We start from the raw sequence: 25,856 nt of genomic DNA, 5'->3' as shown, positions 1-25,856 counted from the left end.
ATTTATGAGTGATTAGCAGAGCTGCAACTGTTGGCTTTGGCATATATATCTGATTCTTAATTACAACCATAAATGGCAAATAGCGATGTAGTTTCATTATGAGGGAGGCCTGAACAGAGGAATATTGGACACTGACAAAAGCTTCACAGATATTTCCTAACAATGAAAATCATCAAGCTTGCAGCTCTGTGGGGAAGCCTGCTCCCCTGTGAGCACATGCATCTGCCTGTACTCTCCAACTCTGTATTTCTTAGGGACAGCTGCTGTCCTGTCCATAACTCTATCAGCATTTCATTTCTTGAATGTCATTCTCATCACCCTGTTGTTCACTCTCTTTGCATCTATCTCCTGATCCCATGAACAAACCATCCAACCAAATTCAGCTTCCAACTCTCTGGCCTCCTGGTTTAACAAATCTCAGTTCTTATCCTGCTCATTCCCCACACAGTCCATCTCCATTGCTCCTCTTCTCCATCAGTGTTTTCCATTTGCCCACATTCCTTATTCTCCTTCCTATCTACATTCCTATTTGAGTCTTATCTTTTGGTGATACTCCTCAGAAATTTTTGTACTAGTTTTCTTCACTTACCCATATTTATTTCCATTTACTGCCCTCATCCTAATCTAACATTTTTCTTAAATTTTCACCTCTTCATCCAGTTTCTGCCAAATGCCCATCCATGCTAGCTCCTCCCTGCCATCCACCCAGATTTACTTTTCTACAGAATCACAGTATGAAGACAATCCTAATCACGTCAGTCGTTCAATCTGTTTCTCCTCACCCCCAAATGAATAAAAAAAAGGGGGATAAAACAAACAACAGAGCAAATTATAAGGGCATACATTGTTACATCATGATTTCTCAGCAGAAGATTTTGCTCAGATAAAACAACATCTTACCGAAACTGTGGGTGACATTGTTGACCCAGAAATCTTGTGTATGTCAAAAGTGAAAAATTGTCTACTGTCCCAGGACTGTCAGCTGTGAATTTTACTGCAAATCTTCTTTTAAAATAATTTTGAAAAATATTCTGACTTGTTAAAATTCTGCCTTGCAATCAATGCCTTGCTTTCACTTGGAATGATGATGACATTTCAGGTGACGATTCACCATTGCTAGAGGGGCTGTGCAGAAGGCGGTTGTCACATTAGCCCTTCCAAGGAAGAAGAAATCTTCCCCTTTGATTTTGAGGAAGCTGAATTTGGGCAACTACCTTGAAAGACGTGACTCAGTCACAGAGTACTGGGCAGCAGGGGACTGAAAAAAAACAAAACAAAACAAAAAACAAAACAAAACAAAAAAAGGCTCAAGGGAGCAGAGAGAAGGACATAGAGGAATACTAGAGAAAATTGAAAGGTCAAGGTAATGCCTGGAGCATCAGTAGGAGTGATGGAAAGGGCACATGCTTTGTGGCAGAATGAAACGATGTATCAGATAGGAGACTGAAAAAAGTAACGGAAAATAGGGAATTAATCTGCTTATTCAATGTCTAGGGTTACATCTTCTAACAGAGGTGTTAGCCTGTTGGGAAACTGTCTCAGTGTATGCAACTTATGAGCACAAACATTTGTAAATGTCTGCTCTGCTAATACATTGAGTGGCACATCCCTCACTCCCTTTTGCTACTGGTTAGCCTGAAATTGCTGATCCCAGCAAAAGATCTATCCACTCACTGCACGCTTCTGCAAACAGAAGAGCTGCGACATGACCAATACACCAACCTTTGAGAAAAGGCTCCAGGTTTCTTGCTACGGCTGACATTCTCTGCATCATCCTTAAGAAGTTCACCTAACTAGTTTTGTCTGTTTACCAGTTTGAAAATTATAGCGTTAAGGTGTACCAGCTACCTGATGGCTGTGTTTAAAAAGTGACATCAGAAAAACTCACACCACCACACTACAATCCATTATATTATTTTTGCATACTGAAACTATGCTGTTTGAAAGTTACTTTTGCAGTGGTGATGCTGAAGTCTTGTGTCATGACCTAGTACAGCCATACTGCAACTACAAAATATATTCCTTAAAATATACGCCACAGGGGTTTTGCCCACAAACTTCCAATAAAATTCTCTCCATTACAAACAAAACCAAAAATTAAATTGCAAATGCTGGGAGGCAATTTTCCTGCTCACAACTACATTGTCTTTTGCCAGCATCGGAAAATAATCAAGAAAAACATTATAAGAAAATGTACCAATTTTTAGTTTTAAAGAATAAAATGCTCCAAATACTTCTGGGTTCTGAACAGCACATTCTTAGCAACTTACTTTCACTGGCTGAATAGTCCTGTGGATCAAGTATCCCTGATTCCTGCAGTGATCTAATACAGGAGTCCACCAGCTCCAGACCAGTAGTGAGCTCATCTTCTATATCCTTCTGACCATCTGTAATAACATCAACACAAGAAAGTGAAAGAAAGGAAAAGGTAAAACCAGTTACATGCCATCATGTACAGTTACAGCTGATGAAGGAATGGAGAACACACCAAGATTACATGTTCAGAGGAGGCTGGTCGAATCTGTCCAGGAAAATTATGCCATCTTTTGAAAATGTGGCCTTGGATTAATAAAAGCTAATTGAGAAAGCTCAGGTCTCGTCTTAAGAAAAAGCTAAAGGTGTTTAGCAATGCCCCCTCTTGAAAGATTGCACTATTTTGGGTGTCCTTTTTGCTAACCCTAACAGCTTTTGCCAAGTTCTGCCATTTTTTTTTCTGTATTTTTCACATGCTAGCAATAAAAACAAAATAAACAAACAAAAAAAACACCCCTGCATAAATGCACACTGATTTCCCCTCTACCTTCTTTGGGAAGTATGACCACTCTGGTAGGAAATACATGTAGTGCTCTAATGATAAGTACATTACCTTGTGTTTGCCAGTGAAACTGCTCTTCTGTTGAACTGTAAAGAAAGAAAAAGTGTTATTTTTTTACGAAATGATTCAGTAGTATGCCACCGATATTCAGCTCTAAATCTGTTCTCAAGAAACTGACTTAAGAATAAATAATGGATTTTATCCAGTACTATTTTACTTTTTCCTTTTTTTTTTCTGGAATGACTTGCACAGCATTCATTCAGCAGGGCAGAAATGTCTTCACTTCTTAACTAAATAATTTAAAACATGCATGTAGAAATAACACTCTTGGTCTTAATATACAAATTACACTATTTCAAAGTAAAAATGTTAACATTTTGCACTTTTTTGAATCCTATTTGTCTGATTTTTCTTTTTTTTTGAGAACGCTACAAATTGTTTTCTCAAGTGAACAGTTACATGTGATTTCTAAATGAATTTATGTGCATGATTCCTGGTTCTACTGATCATTATGTGCATTTTTATTATTCAAATGTGCAGCTAAGTTAATTCAATTGGCCTACACAAGAGAGTAAATTTAGATACGTTTGTGCTTCCACGTACAAGCACTTAAGCTATGGAAGGTCTTAATTTTAAAACAATGAGGATGCATACAAGAGGATAGGTTAGGTAATTTTTTTTCTATAGCAGATAAAATGAAGGATATATTCAATTAGGCAATGAGAACACTTTCCTCATAGGCATGATATGCTTATCCTTCACTACAGATCTTTCTCACGTGCCAAATATACAAAAAAGTCTCAAGTTACTCAGCCAAAATCATTCTTTTAGTAACAGTGAACTGACTTTTGTAATTATGATTAAAATTTATTCTGTAGATTTTTACAAGATATTGACAGAGGAAAACAAAGTCACCTGTTGCATCTATTGGTTAAAAAAATAGAGAAAAACAAAACAAAAACACGACAAAATATTTTTAACTGTTCAAACTAAAAAAATATTTATGATGTAGAGAATAAATGCTCTTTTTAATAAGCAAATGAATTTTAAATCTCAAATTGTTTTCTCTTTTTCCAGCGGATGCTGGATCTCTTATGAATATGTGAGTACAGCTCATAGTATTTTCCATGAAAAAGAATAATGCAAATGAAATAAAATGTTTGGTTTTGGAGCCCTTTTTTTACAGGAAAATAACCTAGGTTAATTATTAATCAAATTTGATAGTTACAAAAAAAAAAAAAAAAAGGATAATTGCCTACTTTACATATAAATAGTACTAAAAGCACATTTTAATTTCCAGCTGGCATCAGAAGTGTTAATCTGACAAATTCAAATCTATAGATCATCATTAATTTCCAAATATCTACCATCTGTGGCTTATTTTGATGAACTTGAGAGGGAATTCATAGATTAAGAAGCTATCCTTTCGATGAGACACTCAGCTAAAATGCTTGCATTCAAGTCTATTGAAGTTAATAATATTGAAGATAAACACAGCCAGAGTCTTCAGGCAAATAATAATGGCAAGGCACTGAACTGGAAGAAATTACTTTAATTTAAATTACCTTTTCAAATGTAGCCTTGACTACATTTGGTGGTGACTAGGGACAGTGGCTCTTTTTGAAATATTAATTTTTCCAATTTGAAATTCCTTTTGCCTGGTTTTCAAAATCATTGAACAACTACAGCTTCAGCTGACACACTGGGACTTGAAAGCATTTTTCCTTTCTGGAATTAGGGCCATCCGTAACGAGCAATATGCTATTTCCCACTAGAAAATCCCTATTCCAGGTGGTGATGGGTACCACCCCAAACGACACCACAAAATTCAGTACCTCAGATGGCATTCTTGCTGGCAAAACAAACTACTCAATCTTGCTGGCAACAGCACAGGGATGTAGAAGACTGCGTCATCTCATCCAAGTCAGTGAGAAAAGCAAATGAAGTCTGTGCATGAAGAATGAGCTATCATTTTCAGCAATTCCCTTTTTAAGCAGTAAATTCATATAAAATGTGGAAGTTTGTTATCGTCACAGTACAGATAGCATTAAATGAATCACTAGTGTCTGATCAGTAGTGATTGTTAATGTCACCAGTCTGATTTTCACAGAAACTTTTTAATGTATTCATCTTAGGAAAACCTAAATGAGAAGGTCTAAAAAAGGACTACAACTAATTTTAACCATATTTTGGCTCTTCCAGTTTTAGTCGGGTTCCTACTCACAGATACTGCAATGGTCTTTTAATAAATACTCTAACGTACAGAGTGAAGGTAACACATTGATCAACAAACTTTTCATCCTGATGTTAACTTCGGATTCAACATATTAAAAATTTATCTGCTACCACAAGGATATCAACATAAGGTTATGAAAAGAGTGCTGCTTACTCTAGTTAAATTTGTGCTCTTGAGCTTTTAAACAGTCCCCTATAGTTACATATTATGGGACCTCTTCCTGGTTACAAACCAATGCCTAAGTCCTGCAGACAAACACATGGAAGGTTTACCTCAAAAAATCCTATTAGCATTTTATGTAGTTTAAATTTAGGTACCCTGGTATTTCTTTGCTTTTTGGTTTGGTTTTGAGCCTAACTTTTTTTTTTTTTTTTTTTTTAAATCTATTTCCTGCTTTTGGCTTGAAAAGAATTCCTGCCTGAAGCAACCAAGCACGGCTTGCAGGGAATCTTTAGACTGTCGCATGGGTATGCCAAATCAGCTCCAGTGAGTAAAATCCCTTTTCTGTGCTTTTCTTTTAGGTGTTTTTCTGCTGTAGAGATCAGTGCCACTGACTGCATACTGACATCAAATACAAGGAAACAAAACAGAACGAAAATAACAGAAGTATTCCCTCCTTAATTATTTTTTTTTCAGCACATTCAGCAAAATAAAGCTTTCTGCTTTATAGTTTTCCTAGAGGAAAGGTCGTAAGTTCACTATTAACCACTTTTCTGCACATTCCTGTCCCTCATTATATAAGTTTGTAAACTACCAGCTTGGACCAAGGAAAGCGAAAAACAAAGCACTTTATTGCAAAGTTGTGAACCACAATTTTTTTTTGAGTTTGAGGAGGGAGGAGGGAGTTTTTAACCAGTAGTACGTTCGCATGGTTTATGATAACAATAGCATAAAACACTAATGAGCTGAGAATTCAAGGAAGTATAATTATTACCTCTCTGACCTGTCCCAGAACTGCCAGCACCAGCAGAAAGTTCAGAGCAAGGTGAGCCATGTGTGGCCATCAAACATCTTACCCTACAATTTACAGGAGTCAAAAGCCATTCTGGTGGCTTGCAAGAGAATGTGAAGTGACACTAAAATATTACTTTCCTGGATCATGCTCACATATTTTTGTAAAAGTAACCCTCATGGGAGGCAAACCAGGGGTAAGGAATACTGTTGATCACTTTGGCAGAAGAAAAACTGCCAAAGACATTCTCAGACAGCTTTGCCATGAGGCCTGGGCAAACACCCAAGGATTTGCTTTCAATGCAGGTGCCAGGGAACAGCAAGGGCAAGCTATTTCGTGAGGACTAGGAGCTGGGAGGTGATGGCAAGGCAGTGACCTCCAGGAGATGGGGTAGTACCTTGAGCCAGTTAATCCATGTCAGGTTCAGGTCCTGAGTCGGCGACCAGAGGCAGCCCTGGTTACACACACAACTGTGTGTAACCACGTGTTACACATGGCACTTACAATGCAGGCTGTGGAAATGCACTTTCATTATCCCACTAAAATTCCTCAGTCACATGCACATTAGGGCATGTGATTCAGTCAGGACATGTGATTTCAGTTCAAGTCACACGAAAGCACACAGTAGCAAGGACATTTAAATCTTGGTAGGAAGGGGTGCAGGTCTTCTCTAAGTCATTCTTTCTGGCACATCTCTTGATTTATCAAGGAGCTCCCATACATGCATGGAGGGCAAACACCCACTGCTATATTCCTTTGACTATCCAAGAAATGTTTGTGTGCTTCTTTATGTGGTGAAGTCATTCAGTTTACAGTTGTCATTCAGTTTTTGAGAAAGTGCTACAGTTTATCTGCTATGCAAAATATTTCTTTTTATTGTTTCCTAAAACAATTCATGAAATTATATCTAACCCTACTATACAACAGCTATGAAAGGATTTTTACAAGGAGCTGTATCAGCACATGATCTTTTCAATTATTTCAGCAATGGAGCCACAAAACATATCTGTATAGAATTTACAGGCAGATACTGTCTCACTGATTTTTAAATTGCTATTCTGGATGTTCTCATTTGTGGAAGGTGGTAGAAAAAAATATTCAGAGGTATTTCACAAGAGGAAAAGAGGTTGAAAAACACTAATACTCCATCTCAAGCAAAGGCAAAGCAGCTCTTAAATCAGCAGTACATTTTATTGAATATTTTGCAGATAACCTAGTCTTTACCATCAACTGTCTGGAAAAGAAAAGAGACAAGAGCAAATTTTAATGTTTTACATGAAATAATCCCATGGAAAGGTACCAACCCCTTAATTACAATAGAAAAGGTCACCCCCGTATGCTATTTTTTTGGTTGCCCAGCATAAAATTACGTCAAAATTTCTAACTGCAATAGTCACCTCTATAGATGTGACACAGTAACCTCTTTTAAATCACACTCTATCCATAGCCAGATACGGCATCAACTTTGCTATCAGATCAAGAAGTCCTTTTGATGGTCCAACAAACCTAATCCAATTGTCTACAGTGACCATGGAAACTGGAAATAAATAAATAAATAAATAAACAAATAACCCCACCTCTTGAATGTACCAGTATTTTAATGATCACTGCCCTTTTCTACCCTCTGAATTTCAAAGTGACTTTTAAAACTGTTATGGAGTTTAAGTATAGCTTAAGATGCCAGAAAACAGTTCTGGTGGTTATTTCCACATCTGTATTCGAAAGACACTGCTACAAATTCCTACAGGGAGAGGGGATTGTCCATTTTCTTTTTCAGACAACTTTTTGTTATTCCCTAGGTTTTACAGAATCAATAGCAGAACTTTGTGGCTCTGCTATGAGTGTTTTGTACTTCGCTTCAATGATGAAGTGAAATATTCACAGCCAATTTCCAGTAGACTCAAAGACAAATTTCCAGTAAGGTCCCAAGATTGATGTGTTCTTCTACATTTAACACTTGCAGAAGTGTGCAGATATGCTTTCCTTTAAGAGCTTTTTTTTTTTTAACTGCTCCAGTCCTGTTTATACCCACTTTTCCTACACTGATTATGCTTAAAAATAACGTGCTATTTCTTCTTACTTAAGTGGGATTTAACATTCAATGTGCTGCATTTCGAAGAGCACTATTTAACTACAGAGCATGCACTGAAAGCCAGGAGAAGCACTTTTGCTTTCTTCCCAGGGTGCTGCTGATGGATTTGCAAAGCAGGCAGCAAGGCTGCTATTGAATGGAGAGAGCGTAATATAGACCATTTCCCTGGAGTTTTTACCCTCACTCCTGAAATGGTCAATAAGAGTATCAATTACAATATATTTTTGGACCTCTAAGTTGCAGGAATCGTTTCTCATATACCAAAACACACCTCAAAAACATTTACTGCAGTTTTGATTGAACGTGGCCACCTAGAAACAAAATGCTACTTAGCTTGCCAAGCCATTTAGCTTTCTTTTGTTTCAGTTTTGCAGTTTGTTACTTGCGTGACAGTGAAGACAGATTTTTTTTCACAGAAGAAGCCTGTGAAGCTCTGCTACTCAAAGGGGAAGAATTCAGAGGACAATACATGTGAATACTTGTTATATTTTACTTAATTTTAAACCTGGAAGCAATGACAGCATTAGGGAAACAAGTATTATATGATTCCCTATTCTTCCCTACATGTCTGTTTATGGCCTGTATGGGATATAACGTACTAGGCTAGGTGGACCCTAATTCTGAATCAATAAAACCATTCTCATGTTCTTATTTAGAGAAACTAAAATCAAATCAAATTACTTGTGTAATTTCCCTTTATTAATTAATTATGAAAAAGGATGATGGTTCACAAGTAGTAGGAATTGGCTTAAGGCTGTATTTCTGCTAAGATAATAGTATTAGTTCTTCCTGTTTACTTCAATGGCTATCTTTATTTAAGAAAGGAGCTCACTTTCAAAACTGCACTACCTGAACAGGAGAACATTAAAAATTTATCGTGCCTCTACATGATATCAGTTTAGACAGTGGTACACTATTGTATTTGTTCAGCCCTAGTGATGGTATTTGGATCTGATCCAAACAAGCATCTAAACCACAGAATCACAGAATAGCTGGAGTTGGAAGGGACCCACAGGGATCATTGAATCCAACTCCTGGCTCCACACAGCACCACCCAAAAATCAAACCATATGTCTGAGAGCACTGTCCAAATGTTTCTTGAACTCCATCAGGCTCAGTGCTGTGCCCACTGCCCTGGGGAGCCTGTCCCAGTGCCCGACCACCTCTGGGTGCAGAACCTTTCCCTAACCCCCAGCCTGACCCTCCCCTGTCCCAGCTCCATGCCATCCCCCCGGGTCCTGTTGCTGTCCCCAGAGAGCAGAGCTCAGCGCCTGCCCCTCCGCTCCCCTCGTGAGGGAGCTGCAGACTGCCATGAGGCCTCCCCTCAGCCTGCTCTGCTCGGGGCTGAACAAACCAGGGGGCCTCAGCTGCTGCTCCTGTGTCTTACCCTCTAAACACTTCACCATCTTTTTAGTCTTTCTTTGGACACTCTCTAACAGTTTTATGTATTTCCTATACTGTTACATCCCAAACTGTACACAGTGCTTGAAGTAAGGCCACATCAGCACAGAACAGAGCGGGACAATCCCTTCCCTTGACCAGACAGCCATGCTGTGCCTGAAGCACCCCTTCAAACTGATGCACCCTCCCCACCCTGCAACGAGGATACGGTTGGCCATTCTGGCTGCCAGGGCACACTGTTGACTAATATTCAACTTGCTGTCAACCAGAACCCCCATGTCCCTTTCTATGGGGCTATCCTTCAGCCTCTTGTTTCCAGTTTTACGTATAGCCAGGGTTGTCCCTTCTCAGACGCAGAATCTAGCACTTGCTCTTCTTAAACTTCAAGTTGCTGGTGATTGCTCAGCCTTCTGATTTGTCAAGATCTCTCTGCAAGGTCTCTCCACCCTGAGGGAGTCAACAGTTCCTCCTGGAGTAGTATTAGAAAGTGTTTGAGAAATAAATCAGAAGCTGCAAATTACAGAAATGCAATTGTGGATAGGTAGAATGACCTTCACCTTGAGGCAAGTGAACAACCCGAAAGAAGAAAGTAGGTCTGGTTCCTTCTTTCCCTCCTCCCTCTTACCCAGTCATTCAGGTATCAGAGCACTCAAGTACAATGTGATAGAACTAGATACGATTTGGTTTTATTCACCTGTGAGAATTCAAGCCAATACCTCATTTGTGTGCAACCATGAGAAGCTATTCCCTATCTTTCCTATGAAACCTCAATCCTATATGCAAAATAATATTTTATTTAAGGAGCTCATTATAAAAGATGTCACCATAGTTACCCTTCCTTTGCACCAATGTTTGAAAAATGTCTTCAGAAAAAGGGTGCAAGACAGTAACACGAAGTTCCTCTTCTTATCAGACAAACTGCACAAAAATACCCTTCTACACAAGGCTTAATCCTTAACATGCACATCGAGCCAAGAGCCTCATGCTGACCATTGCTTTAAGTAAATTATTTTAAGCATGACTACACATTTTTTTTTTTTTTATGACCATTTCAACCACACTATTTGTTTTGTATTCTCTTTGATAGCTAATAAGAAAGTGGTTTTCTCTGTTTCTTGAGGGGTGATTCATTTCGAGCTCAGCACTTCCTCAGGGAAATGCTGCAGACAGAAGCCAGACAGCCTCTACCTTGAAGAAAGCACGTTCCATGCAGAACACTCCCAACAAACAAATAGCCTGTCACTTTGTGAAATCACACACCACAGCCCTTCCCAGTTCCTCTCCCTACAGCCTCTTCATATTAGCTTCCAAGAAACCTACCCCTTTGCTTTCTCCTCTTCCCAGTTAAACAACCCTCTCTTTTCCTTTCCATTCCTTCTCCCCTCCTACAGAAGAAAACACAGAGGCAGGATGTTTCTTTTTGCTTGGCTGGTTATTTTGCTGTTCCCTTTCCCACAGCTTATGCCTGTTATCAGCTCCTTGGGCCAGGAGCAAACTCCTGTGCCAAAATACAGGTTGGAAGTCCCTTGTAACTAACAAAAAAATATTCTTAATACATGGTCTGAATTTTGAGATTGAACAGATTGCATGGTGATTCTGGCAGCTGGATGATTGTTACATGACTTAGTACACACACAACTGCCCGAGTTAATACCTCAGACCACCAGAAACACCGAGCAATGGAGAAACAGCCTTTTGAGAAGCAGGCAGTACCAAGAACCACATACGCAAGGAATGATGGGTCTTGAATTTATATTTCAGGGGATGAATGTAAAGGCAGCAGAAAACTACTTTCTAACCTCAGCTGTTGGATGGATGTAAAGGTAATTCAGACTATTAGGTGGATGTTAAGCAGCTGAATCAACCCGTGAACAATTGATATTGATTTATGAATTCAACTATGGGAGTGAAAATTCTTATTTGTAAACTGTCTGCTGGTATACAAAGCCAACAAATTATCCAAAATGGCACATGGTAATAATGGCTATTTAGCTATATGGATAACCTTTAATCACACATTCATTACTGAAAATGACTAAAATTATATTAATGCAAGCTGACAAAAAGTAAATGTAACCTTCAGACAGATCTGTAGTTTTGCCTGATAAAAATACAGTCTCTTTATCTGAGCTTTTTTCCCTCCTAAGGCTCAGAGGGGGGAAAAAGAATGTTTCCTACGAAAATAATATGCAGTTATTAATTTCCTACCAGTGACTAAAGAAATAAAACAGAGGTGATACTACTCATAAGGCAGACATTTGGTAAAGACAGATGTAAGAAACACATAATATTATTTTATTAACTATGTATGCATTAAAGAGAATATTCCTAAAGGGTAAAAGGGTGTTCTTGTAGCAGCTTGAAGAAATGATCTTCCAGAGACCACACTAGTAATACTGAGAACAAAAATATTTTGCATTGGCTTTATTCCTAGCAGAATATTACAACATAAAATGTTGTAATGTTGTCTTGCCATTTGACAAGAGCAATTCTTTGCCATTTTTTTGTTTCATTAACAAAAGAATGTAACCACCTTTCTACTTAAACATATTCTAGACCCAGAACATGAAGTTTCATTGTATGGTTCAGTATAGAAACTTTTCATTCTGGTGTATGTACATAATCTACACATTTCAATACTGAGTTAAAACTTAGCAAGAGAACTTCAGTGATGTGCTTTTCTGCTACTGTGCTCACTGACTTGCAGTTTAAGGTCTGCCAGACAGGTACACCATGAAGGGCTGCACTAGTAACAACAATGAGATTCAAAATCCAATCAAATCAAAAGCCAAACGCTCATTTGATCCCTGAAGTTCTGCTAATCACTTCTTTCCTCCATCTGGCTTTCCTATAATGCTCAGTGCCTTCATAGTGAAACAAGTACCAAACTAGTCTGCATCTCTAACCATGCAGCTGATTTTGCTGCAGCTTAATAGCTGGCAAATTTGTTTTCCTAAGACTTCTAACTTTGTTTCTCTTCCTTCTTCTGCTTTGGGCATTCATTCATGAAAAACAAGAGCATACCCCTGGATTTCCATATTATTGTTCCTTTAAACTGCCAAAAAGACTATATTTCTTGCCACAAACACCTGGAATTGTGAAATTCATATTACACTGTAAGTTTGGTTTTGATCTTTTATTATTTTTCCTATGTAAATGGGACCAATGGCTAAAGTTATTTGTTACCTAATTACCACAAACTTTTCTAATGCAAATTTGGCCCTAATAACATTAGGTCTGGTAACCATTAGGTTACTAGACAGGTAGCATAAAGAATATTATAGGTTCTCATGTTGAGTTCTCCCCAAAATCCAGGAGGCTTAGCTATCACTAAGCCACTTTTATCACTTGTAAAAATTTAAGAGACCAGTTATTCTATCACCTCTAGTAGAACTGAGGTCATATCTCAGAGGTTCTCAATAGCAGAATTTAACTGCTGAGATGGCTTGTTTGGTAAAACCAAATTCTACCTATCGGCATCCTGAAAGCATCTGAAATTAGAAATGTGGTAACACTTAGAAGTGTTAAGACAGGGCACTGATCTTCATTCTGCTCAAGGGGCCACTTAGTACTTTCTGGAAAGTCTGCATAATTATGCAGCAAAATGTTTAACTCTAGTAGGTTAAATAAAAGCACTAATTTTCTCCGCTGACTCTGCTGAAAAAGCAGACAAGGGAAATGAAACACAGATCTCAAGTACCTAGCTGAGCTTTACATTGGCAGATAGAGAATCACACTCAATTTTTAAAAGCCCTTTGTTTTGGTGAAGTGATTCCTGGATAACAGTAAAATTAAACTCTTGGCCACCTAGGCAAATCTCTCTTACGGATTTCTTAACATACTTGTTCAAAACAATTCATTAAAAAAACACTTTCTTCCCCATGGCTGGCAGAGTCCAAGTTTCAAAGTTTCATACAGCTCATGCCGCTAAGCAATCCTTATGCCCCTCCACATGTTCTATCACCAAAAATATACATACATGAAATAGAAGTAACCAGCTTTGCATTTATCCTTCTTTTTTCTAGTTATCCAAAATGAATCTTTGGAGTTTCGCTACTGTGCTATCCCATCATCTTAGCTATGCAAATCCTTTCCCTTTAAATATCTTAATCTAGCTTTAAAAGCTGCTCATAAAATTGAGAAGTATTTATTTTTCTACTTGTTCAGTCAGTGCATCTCAGAAATAGTCCAATCAAATGCAAAATCTGCTTCCACAGGCAAAACGGAGCTTATATGAAAAGAAAGGAAAAGGAAAAGGAAAAGGAAAAAAGAAAAGAAAAAGAAAAAGAAAAAGAAAAAGAAGAAGAAGAAGAAGAAGAAGAAGAAGAAGAAGAAGAAAAAGAAAAAGAAAAAGAAAAAGAAAAAGAAAAAGAAAAAGAAAAAGAAAAAGAAAAAGAAAAAGAAAAAGAAAAAGAAAAAGAAAAAGAAAAAGAAAAAGAAAAAGAAAAAAAGAAAAAGATTTTTTTCCCCTGAATAAGAAACACAGAAAATCTCTTCTGGACTTGACAAAATTAATTTCTCACAGTATGTATGTGCTAAAGCTAGTAGTCAAAAACAACTAAGAAAGCAATGCGTTTTGTAGTCGTTTTGAGGAAGGACAGTCTTTGAAAATTAGCATAAGGACAGTCAGTGTTGAAAGCTGAGACAGAATTTTACTCCCAATCATTTCATTCAACGTCCTGCTAACTTGCACTGATTTGGAGGTATGGCCATTCTTCAACTGCTAGAAATAGTGTCCACATCCTAATGTGTTTGCATTTCAAAGCCTATAATGTGTATGGAAAATAAATAAATAAATAAAACACCTTATAAATAGAAATAAAACTTATAAATAAAACACCCACCAATGAAAAACAACATTAAGAATTTCTAGTGGTTAAGCAAATTAAATAAATTAAAAATACAACAAAATAAATCCAGTACAACCCCAAAATGACTGCAACCAGGGCAATTTGTCAGTTAAGATAGGACTGGAAAAAAAGGCAATTAGATAGAGCCAAAAATTATGTCTAGCCTCTTCAACAGTGTTCTACAGAAGCATCATGGTAAAGGGAGTTCAAAGAACACGGTATACTCTACATTCCATGATGAACTACATAACCTCCATGTTCTAAACAGACATTACAAAGCATTGTGCCTGTTTAAGACAAGGGAAAAGAAAACAACCACAACCCAAGTCTAGTCTGACTATTAAAGTTTAATAATTTGCTAATAATTAGAACTGTAATGGCCATGAGGAAAACAAATGCATGCATACTAAGGCTTCACGCAGATGAATTAGGTGGTAAAATTTTATGAGAGTAAAAAAAGGAAATACAGGTCTAATATATTTGGAATTCTACCAGGCATTTAACCCTGGTGACATTGCTGAATCTGATGACATCGCTGAATTAATAGCTTAAAAATAAAGTGGGAATCATTACAAGATTTGAACAGAAGGCATCAAAATGGACAGATGAGACAACCAGTAGTGTTAAGGTGAAGTCGAGCATCAGGGAAATGACACAGAATTACTCAAATATCAGTCTTGGGGTTGATCTTGGAATGAACTTTTCTCCAGGAGTGTTTAAGGCAAACTCATCCAGTTTGAAGATGACGCAAGATCAGTACCTGAATTGTACTAAACCAGTCTTCTGATAGCACATAAGACTGGACTTATTGTTTCTTGGGTTAATTTCAGATGAGTTTCTTCCTTCTTCTTAGACAAATACTTTTTCTTTTTCTTTTTCTTTTCTTTTTTTTTTTTTTCATGATGAAATGGATTTTAAACAGGTTGTTGAAAAAATCACAGGAATTCTGAAAATACTTTATGGTCATCTACAAAATGAAACTTACCATAGCAATACAACTTCTATTACTCACAAGTCTTTAGTAAACTACTCCAAAATGTACCGTCAATAATGCAGATAGACAAATGGAAAGACAAAGAGGAGACAAAGGTTTACTGTAATTACTACTACATGCATAAAACAATAAGTCAAAACTTTATTTTGTCCAGTATGCTCATTAATTTTTCATTCAGCATGGAAACATTGCCTGTAATTCAAAAGATGAAAAGCACAGGACAGCCAAGAAAGAATATCCACAAAGTTATGTTTCAAACACAGGCATTTGTTTTCATAAGCACCACAGTACATGTACGTGTTCCATCTGCACATTACAACATATTTTCATCTTCCAAGATGACAAATACTAGTTAGTTTCAATTCCACATTCCAGGCTTCAAGGAAAAGAAATGCCTCTAGTCTCTATCATCAGGAAGAGCTCTTCACTTACACACGTGTATGTGAATATCTATGTATATGTATACATGCATAGATGTATACGTAGAGGTGGCATTGACCCATATAGAATCTTATCTGTGTCTGTCTTTACATTAAATCTACCACTTCATATATTTAAGTCTGAAACAAAATTTAGTCATTAAAAAGAATCTGAATGATTCCCTAACACTTATTTCCCGAAGTTAATCTTCTATTTATCACGATGTTTATATCTTGCAGCTCTTTATAAAGACTTGTACTAAAACAAATGCTAGTAGACAAATGGCATGTGAAGTTCGGATGATGCACACTAATATATGATTAACATTTTCAGTCCTCTTTTTTCCTTAAGTCATTGTTTCACTAAGAGTTTAAATTCAAAAACTTGTTTTTCTGCAGCACTCTGAGCCACAAACATCCTTCGTGTTTCTGTATTACAATAAAATGTCTCCTTAAACTCATGTGCACTACGAAGTCTGCTTTTCAATAGCAGAAGCACTTTGAAGAATTAGTTTATAATTTAAAAAATGATTCTCCTGCACAGGAACATAGGTACCGCTGCATCACAGACTGACTACGCTATGTGTCAGATAGGTGCCAGGCAGCTGCAAGGCACAGAGTTGAGGACACTGTGACAAGAAATGACCTCCATGTGACTGCCAGCACCATCACCTGCCTTGTAACAGGGAGAGCTGACCCCAGCACTGGGGGATCCAGAAACCCCCAAGCACACAGGCGAGCACACTGTCAGTATTGGGAGAGAAGGATTAAGCTTGCCCTTCTTATCTTCCCACTAAATCTACATGAGAAAATTTTTCCCAAAGCAGATGGCATTTGTAAAGGTGGTGGCTTGACTGCCTATTTGTTCCTGTCCTCTGCTACCCAAAAAATAGTCTTCTGATAGAACTGCAAGTTTGCTGGTGACTGCATGTATACTAGAAGCAGCATCTTCCTGGAAACCTTTAGCATGAAGGCTTTTAAAAAAAACAATCTGTTTTGCTTTGCTTTTTAGAACAATTATCTCCTCTTCCCATTACGCTTTTTTTTTTATTTTTTTTTTTTTGAAAAAGCATTAATGGAACTTGAAAAAAAAATCATCCTGGAATCACAAACAATATTTATCCCGTGAATAAACATATTTATATTCAACTATTCATGTGTTTTTTAATTTCTTCCAAAGCAGTTCAGATTTTACCCAACTCAGTAGGAGCTGAAGAAGGCAAGAGGCAAACTGAAACACAGGCAGTTCTGTCTGAACACCAGGAAGCACTTTCTTGCTGTGCGGGTGACAGAGCACTGGCACAGGTTGCCCAGAGAGGTTGTGGAGTCTCCCTCCTTGAAGATCTTCAAAAACTGCCTGGACACGGTCCTGGTCAAAGGACTCCGGGTGACCCTGCTTGGGCAGGGGGTTTGGACCAGACAATCTTCAGAGTCTCCTTCCAACCTCAGCCTTTCTGTGGCTCTGTGAAGGTAGATTACTGTGCAAGTATGGTGGCACTTATGATGCTAAAACTGATGATTTCTTAAGAGACTTGGTTCCAAACATATGAAGCAGGTATGTTTTGAGTATGTCAATACTTACATTAAACACATAAATTTCACTTCTGTAGACTAAGACCCAGTGCAACCTGGAAAAAGCATCTGTCTTGGCCGGCTTGTACAGTGTTCTTGGCATTACCAATTCTGTCCTGCTAAGCAGGACACTTCTGTGTCTACATTATATGTGAGACACCTGGCTGCATTTATAGTCCAGCCTGAAGCTTCAAGGTCACACTTAGGAAAAAGAGAAGGGAAATGTAACCCTTATTTTTTTTACTTCTAAACTGTGAAAATATAATCTGGAATCCCAGGAACAGAAGAAGAAGAATCCAAACCATCTTCTCAGCGCTGAACTGCATTTTCAGTGAAGTATTTCAAACAAAAGGATTGTTTCAATCTCCTCTTGAGCAGAGGGCAAAAAGACATATGTGGCACCCTCTGAAAAGCAAATGAAACTCAACAACAAGGCTACCTTCACTGCAATTCACTCATTAGAGCTCTGACACAAGGCATGCGTGTGACAGACAGGGCAACCTTTCTCACGGCTGCAGAAGAATAACCTGCCAGGAACAAACAGGGCATTATCTGAAGTGTCTGACAACAGATGGACTTCTTTCCCTTTTTTCTTCAAGCCCCAAGCTTATATTAGAGAAAAGAATAACCTAATGTTTTGGTTATAAAAAGGAAATACAAATCATTCCTTCTCAGTCTATTCAGTTGCTATAAGGCATTTGACATAGTTGTTGTGTGTGGCAAATTCAGCTTCATGGGGGCTGCTGACTATGTAGTTTTCACTTATTTTCCACAAGGCTCAAGCTTATCTGTTTACACAAATGAGTTCGAAACATCTGCCCTAATGTTTTATGAAAGCATCACCCACTTGAAAATGAGTCTGTAGAAAGCCATGCCCTACCATGATGTAGATTGCACCTGCCCTGAATTCTCACTTCTTTAAGTAACTGTATCAGAACAAAAGCAAAATCATACATTATGCAAACATCTTTCAAAAGAAAGATTTTTTTTTTTTTTGAGCATACACTGTTACTTGTCATCTAACCACCTTTGTCTTATGTGGGAAAAGAGTCACTACTTATCAGAAGGAATTAATTATGACGTGGCTTTATTGGGTGGCCTTGCTGACAGCATTTTGTAGATATACATTAGTATGTGACTAATTTGGGTTTATACATATGCCAACTGTACCGAGAAGTAAATTTGAATCAAAGGACAAGACCACAAGAGTTGTTTTGATGCGCTGATAATGATGTGCATCTGGGGAACACAAGGCTCTAACAAGCCACCATCAGCAAAACGAAGAAGTCCCTGGTGCCCACCAGCAGAAAGAGTCATAGCTTCTTGTGGCAGCATGCAGTCACAGCTCACAGAAGAGAGCTGAGACAGAGCTGCAAGAGCCGGCTGCTCCCTCAGCAAAGGGTGAGCACCGCACAGGCCGTGCCTGCACTGGCCTGCCCCGGAGCTGTGTGGCAGCAGGGCAGGGTGCTCAGGGGCTTCGCCAGAGGCCCCAGGCAAGGCAGGGAGCTTAGCCAGCTCCAGGGGCCCTCCTGACAGCCACCTGGAGCAGCAGGAGACAGGGACAGAGAGAGGTGACAGCACTGTCCACACTCCACCCACAGGACAAGACCTAGAAACTATCTAAAAGATAGGTCAATGCAGGAGAGAAGGCCGGATTGAGGAAGTGAAACAGGCCCCCTACAACACAGGACTGGCGGTGCTTGAGATGCAGAAACAGGGTAATTGGACACCATGTGTCCAGAAAGAAGAAAGACATCTCAGGCTTCTTTGACAGTGGCTTTTTCACTGTTGGATCACTTCCACTTTAGCCTTCAGGAGTACCTTATAATCTGTATTGAAACTGCAAGACATGATACTATTGGAAATGCACCTAATTCAATCCAGTTCCATCTCCTTCCCATTCAGTGACAAACTGAATGTGGGTAAAATGCTCTTGATTACGGTGTTGAATAATATTGTCTGCCTTACCAGCTGGAACTCCCCTCTACTTCCCGAGCAAATAATTCAGCATACCCTGCTGATCCCATTCACACCACATGTACCATCAGCCAGACTACCTGACAGACATACACTTCGGCAATAAAAGGCATGGGCTACTAAACCTAAAATAAAACTATTTTCCCTAGGACTTCATCAAAACTATGTGCGACTCCTCCACATATTTACAGCAGGAAAAACATTTCAATAATTCTATGAGATCAGAATACTAGCCAAGAGGGTGGTGTGGTGTTTTTTTTGTTTTGTTTTGTTTTAAATTATCATTATTTATTTATTTATTTATTTATGAAGCTACCATTACTTCAGACTTCACAGAGTGAATCATATTCAGAATTAATTTAACCTTTTAAATATTCTTGTCATAAACAATTTTTTTTTCTATTCATCTGACTTTCAGGTCTAGATTCTACTCTACCATTTTATCAATTTATAGCTTTAAAGTTGTGAGTAATTCTTTTTTTTTTTTTTTTTATACAAATGGATTAACGGATCCACAGCTGCCAGTACGATTATTGCCAATACCTTTGTAGCTTGAACCAAACTATAGAAACATTTAACTATAGCCTACTTAAGTGAATAACTAATAAATTAGCATTCTTGACAAAAATAACACATCACCAGGAAGACAGTTATTTAGTGGTTTTAATCATCCATTAAGTATGAAGTCTGGAATCATGAACTATTACAAATAGACATATGTAGAATACATTCTAAGCACTTCAGCAGCAATTTCAAGATGTTAGTATTTCCTAAACTTTCTCCAAAGAAATGCACATAATAATAATAATAATAATAATAATAATAATAATAATAATAATGAACAGAATTAGCTCCATACTTCACTTAAGAATCAAATTCAGATACTAGTAAATTGAGTTGTACACATACAACTTTATGTGTATGAAGTTGAAGGGGCATATACTGAAAACCAGGAACAGGTTATTTCCTTAGGTTATTTTCTTATCCTTTCCTTAAGGTTATTTAACCTTATAACCTTTCCTTAAGGTTATTTCCTTATCATTAAGACAGACTCAAAACTAACAAATCTGATGCTCAAAACAAAGACACAATGTGACCTTGCACCTGAAAATCCTACATTAATGGATGTTATCCATAATTATTCTTTCCTAACTTTCCAAGTCCAGTATGCTTTAGATCCAAATTGCTGCTCTGGAACCCCTTGTCAGGGTATAGGAAATTAAGAAGTGCTCTTCAGCTCTTTGTGTGCAGCACGTGGTGCCCTAACACCTATCCCCTCTCCTCATCATCTCACGTGAAAGGTGCCTAGATGAAAATATCACATGGATTAGTACTGGTCTGAAGCTGAGCATTTTGACCGTGATAATTTCATTGTGTAGATGACAGGACAGAGTGCGGCTTCAGCAAGTTTGCAGATGATACAAAATTCTAAGGAGTGGTTGAAAGACCACATGGCTGTGCTGCTGTTCAGAGGGACTTCAACAGACTAAAGAAATAGCCTGACAAATAGAATACCTCCTGAAGTTCAACAAGGGGGAATGCCATGTCCTGCACCTGGGCAGGAATAACCCCATGCATTGGCACAGGCTGTGGGCTTTCTGTAGGCCTAACCAGATGGAAAGCAGCTTTGCAGAGAAGGATCTGGAGATACTTTTGGACAAGAAGAGAAAACGGAGCCAGCAATGTCTCTTTGTGCTAAAGAAGGCTAACAGCATCCTGGGTCGAACTAGGAAAAGCATCACCAATGAACGGTGGGAGGTGATCCTTCCCCTCTGCTCAGCACTGGCAAGACACGTTGGGAGTACTGGGTCCAGTTCTGGGCTCTGCAGGACAAAAGAGCCATGGACTCAATAGAGTGATCCCAGTGAAGGGTCATTGAGATGACCTTTGCAATTGAGCCTCTACTGTATGAGAAAAGACTGAGAGCTGGGACTGCTTAGCCTGGAGAAGTGAAGGCTCAGGGGGATCTTACCAATGTGTATAAATACCTGAGGGGAGGCAATAAAGAAGGCAAAGCAACACTCTTTTCAGTGGTAGCAAGTGAGAGGATAACAGGCAATGAGCATGAATTAAAATACAATAATTCCCATTTAAACGTAAGGTAAAACTTTTTTACAGTGAGTAAACTGGAATGGGTTGAGAGAGACTGGGGAGCTGCCATCCTCCAACCCTACTGGACAGCGCCTTGAGCAAGCTGCTCTTTCTGACCCTGCTTTGGGCAGGGAGGTTGGACTAGACACCTCTGGAGGTGCTGCCTTCCAGCCTCAACCACTCCGTGATTTTATGCCAGGATTCCAAAAAGATGGAGCATGCTGGGATCCCTACCTGATTTTGTAAGGGTCTCATAGCCTGCCCTGTTTTGTAAAGGAACAGACAGGAAGTAGCAAAAGGTTTCTAGATTACCTGATTGCCCTAAAACATTGTTACCAAGACCAGGTAAATACTGAAAGAGAATTAAAACCCAGCTACAGCTACAAAGTGAAAAAAAATAAAAATAAATTAACAAAACCCATGAGGCATCATCGGCTTCAACCTTCACGTGTGACTTCATGGTTGTGTACAACACAAAGTATGAAACTTTACACTCTCCATTTAATCGCTGCAGCTACTGTAAGAAACCTGAAATTACCTACCTGGACACAAAACAGACTCGAAAAGTAAAAATTAAGTATAAAGAATGTTTGTCCTTTCTGTGACTTCCTACATTGCGGCTCTCCACTGGAGAGGAACTGACAGTAAAGCTGAGGTGGAGATGAAAGGCACTGGTATCATAACTGCTGACATTGGTCTTTGGGCATTGAGCCTGGCCCTGGTTTAGTTCTTTGATGCCCCCATGTGCCCTGCAGCGTGCCACGAAGAAGCAAGGATCCCGACTGCAAAGTCTGCAACTTCCACCCGTCACACTTTCCCCTGGCTGAAGCTGAAGTGCTCTCGGTCCCTGCCAACACGTGTACTAACTCCTTACAGAGAGAAAAGCTCAGTTAAAAACTCTGTTAAAAACTACACCTGCCATTAGATACAGGGATGCCACTGGCAGAAGTACAGCATGCTCTGACAGCTCAGCAGCAAACAGCCCTGTTTTGATCTAGTACTGAGGTTGCATTCAAGGAAAAATTTCATTTGGGCTATCCTTATAAGCCTTTCAGAAATACAACTCTAACTTTGCTATAAATACAATGGTATATCTTGTTTTAAAATATTATTATCATTAATAAGTTATTTTAGTAATTGCTAGTCCTTTATTAATACATATATGTTGTTACAAATTTGTTTTATTACTTTAATGTTAAGCCACTCTCAACTAAATTAGTCTTATTTATGCAAAGCCACATATTAAAACAAAAACAAACAAACAAAAAAAGCATTTTCTTATTTTCCATCTTAGCTACTAATTTTTTCCTCAGTAAAGTCCAATCCCTTCTTCCTGCTCCTTAGCTGTTTGCCATCCCAATCAGAGACCTAATTAAAGAGACTTTGTATCATTTGTTTTCAATTTAAAAATATTTGGAAGACAGCATAGACACATTTTTCAGAACACAGAAAGTAAGGTTCACATTTGCCAAAAAAAAAAAAAAAAAAAAAAGCAAATAATAATAATAAAAAAAAGAACCCGGGAAAAAAAAAAAAAAAAAAAAAAGATGCTGTCCTGGAGCTCAGGTTCTTTCAAATTTTAGAACCCAAAAGGGTGATCGCCCCATCCTCTAGTGGTCAGCTGGAAGAGAGGGGCTGGGATTTCAAGCTTAGAAGACATCCTGAAAATACGAGACATTTGCAACTCCCAAAAACCCTTGCCAGCATGTATCAACTTAGCTGGATCAAAAGCAAGCATCGGAAATACCATTTCTATTTTCAGAACATCATGCATCCAGGATGAAAGCTGGGTTCCTCCCACATCTAAATTGCTCAGTAAATCTTATATTTCAAGAACAGTCTCATGATAAATGTCAATTTTGTGCTAACTGCATTCTGCAAATATTTAAATTGAGATTTGTATAAAAAACAGATTAGGAAGATTTCTTTAATTGAGGATGTACCTTGGCCAAGCACGAACAAGATTTAAGCCACAAACTATAGGTTAATATTCAGTCCAGACGGAGTTGGGAAAGATGTTTTTGCACACCCTTGAGATGTGTCAAAAATACACACATACAAGTAGAATGCTTAAAACATGAAGCTATGTGATACTACAAAATAGTTATGGTTGCAACTTGGGGAAAAATTAATAGACAGATGGTCTCAATTTTCTTTTCTGAAAAGTAAAAAAAAAAAAAAATGATGACGCTGATTCTAATCTCTAAACAGAAAAACTATTTTTACAATCTAAATTTTGGTGAAGTATTAAAAAATAATCTGTTCAAATGAGATATGCACAGAAAACAAAAACATTGTAGATTTTTTCTGCATATGTTGGGTTGAGTTAAAATAACCATTATCTGATGTATGTACAACTAGAAATCTTTTCTTTCACAAGAAGTGTGGCAGCAACACTCCCTTCTCTTCAGAACAGTAGATGCTACTAAATTATCTATTTTGCATCTGAGTTATGCCAGTACAGAAAATAGAAAAAAAAATACAGCCATGAGACTAATTGGCTTATTATTTAAAACAATCAAAATATTCCATTATTAGGTTCTGAATCTCAAAACTGAATAAATACCTACCCTGATTGCTCCTTCCCTAAAAATACATGATTTTTTATAGCCATGTTGCTATAGTGTACTCAGCAGGCCACAGGCAGATGATGGGATAAGGATCTCATTTTACTGTCTAAATTGGAAACCAAAATGGAAAGTCTGACTTCTCTGCTAGCTGGTCTGTGGGTTAGAATTGAATGCATAATTTTAGTTCAATTTCTCCGCAGACAAAAATAATAATAGTTTAAAAGATACCTTGGTTATCAGTCTTAGCTCAGCACAAGGTAGGTCTGGAGATGTTCTCTGTCTCTGTTGCAAGACATCCTAGAAGATATTTCTGAAATAAGCAAGCCTACCAAGTAGTACCTGTATACTCAGAGCCTTTATAACTTTTCCCATACTTGATATCCTCTTTATGAAGTCAACATACTTCTGTTGTTTCTGTATATTTGTACTGTATTTAAGAAAATCAGAATTAATTAGAGCAAATACTGTATACGGAAATTTCCAGCTTTGTAGCTACATCAGATAACAAAGGATGAAATGTGAGTGGTGTACAGTGAGTGTGGCTGGTAGAAGGAGCATCTCTCAGATGTCAGAATAAAGCTACCAAAGTGCAAATACTCAGTTTCTCTCCCTTGAGAAAGATCGTCAAGTTATTATGACATTGTATACATAGCTGCACATAAATGTTTAGCAATGAGCTTGGCTATCACCGAGCATTAATACAGTATATATTCATCGATTCTACCAACAAAAGGTAGGAAAAATGCTAACAGTTTAGTTCTGTTATAACTATTTCATCTTTCATACTCTATGCAAACACAGAGAAAGGCACTGCAGGGATTTTAGGAGTCTTGCAAGAAAAAAAAAAAACACAGTAGGGATGAAATGAGTACCCCTAGACCTAACATGATGGAAAATAAATAAATAAATAAATAAATAAATAAAATACTAAGCTTGCTTTTCCAAGAAAGCCAAATAGATTTTTGGCTAAAAAATACAAACTGCATAATCAGGTTGAGAATAAATATACATAGTTTGAAGGAATTTTAAAGGAAAAAAATGTGGAATATTTTTTTGGATGTCACTATTAACTATCTAGAGTTTCTTGAGCTCCAACTGCAAAAATATATAATATATTAATTACACGAAACTATCACATTTTATATCCTCCATAGAACTCACAGCTCTCATTGAGTGTCACTTCCTGGATTAAAAGATTAAGATGAAAAATGTGTATCGGGATTCACATTGCTTCACAGTGCTTCAACAGACAGCTTTGGACAGGGTGGGAGTCTTGAATTTCTCTGTCAGCCAGAGAAATCAAACACCTAGAACAAGTAATGAGACATACTCTGGTGGATCAAAATTTTGAAGGGAATGTGCCAAGTTCTACCAGCGTTGACAAGTGTTTCCTTAAAGTGAAAGAAAGGTGAGCTAATGATTACTGTACCATCCATTCACAATAGCTTAACCTTCATACTGCATTTTTGCTAGAGCAGAAACACTGACACTAGCATTACCTAAGCACTCCCAATTCCTTAAGCATTTTGGACAATTTCACCTAAACAAGAAGAATGGGAGCTCATCCTGTTAAACTGGCAACACTGAGATTCTGCTTACTTTTATGCTGGAAGAAAGACTTTCCATGAAACAAAACAAAACAAAACAAGAAGAAGAAAACAAACAAACAAACAAACAAAACAAAAACAACAACAACAGAAAAGACCTTGGCTTTATTTACATAATTGTGGTCCTTTGTTTAGATTAGTGTATCAACTCTTCCTGACAGTATCTAATATGCTATGACTTGCCAGACTGGGCAAAACCACACAAATATTTGTTTGGGGGGGATGAGGAACCCATCAGCAGCCTTCTGGAGATGTCCATGCCCCCACTCACCTCTAGATT

At 37.9% G+C, this 25,856-nt stretch overlaps 1 protein-coding gene across 1 annotated transcript in view; it reads right to left on the bottom strand.

The window, feature by feature from the left end:
• CTNND2 (catenin delta 2) overlaps positions 1 to 25,856 on the bottom strand; it is a gene marked incomplete at both ends in the record, with an annotated part of 525,744 nt that overhangs the window by 301,343 nt on the left and 198,545 nt on the right. The window contains 2 exons of the mRNA XM_084281644.1: positions 2,271 to 2,387; positions 2,867 to 2,901. Coding sequence (XP_084137770.1) covers positions 2,271 to 2,387; positions 2,867 to 2,901 — 152 coding nt within the window. The remainder of the gene's footprint in view (positions 1 to 2,270; positions 2,388 to 2,866; positions 2,902 to 25,856) is intronic.

The sequence above is a fragment of the Netta rufina genome (assembly GCF_964035555.1).
Source record: "Netta rufina genome assembly, chromosome: 2".
Lineage (NCBI taxonomy): Eukaryota > Metazoa > Chordata > Aves > Anseriformes > Anatidae > Netta > Netta rufina.
This window is presented reverse-complemented; position numbering and strand designations above follow the sequence as displayed.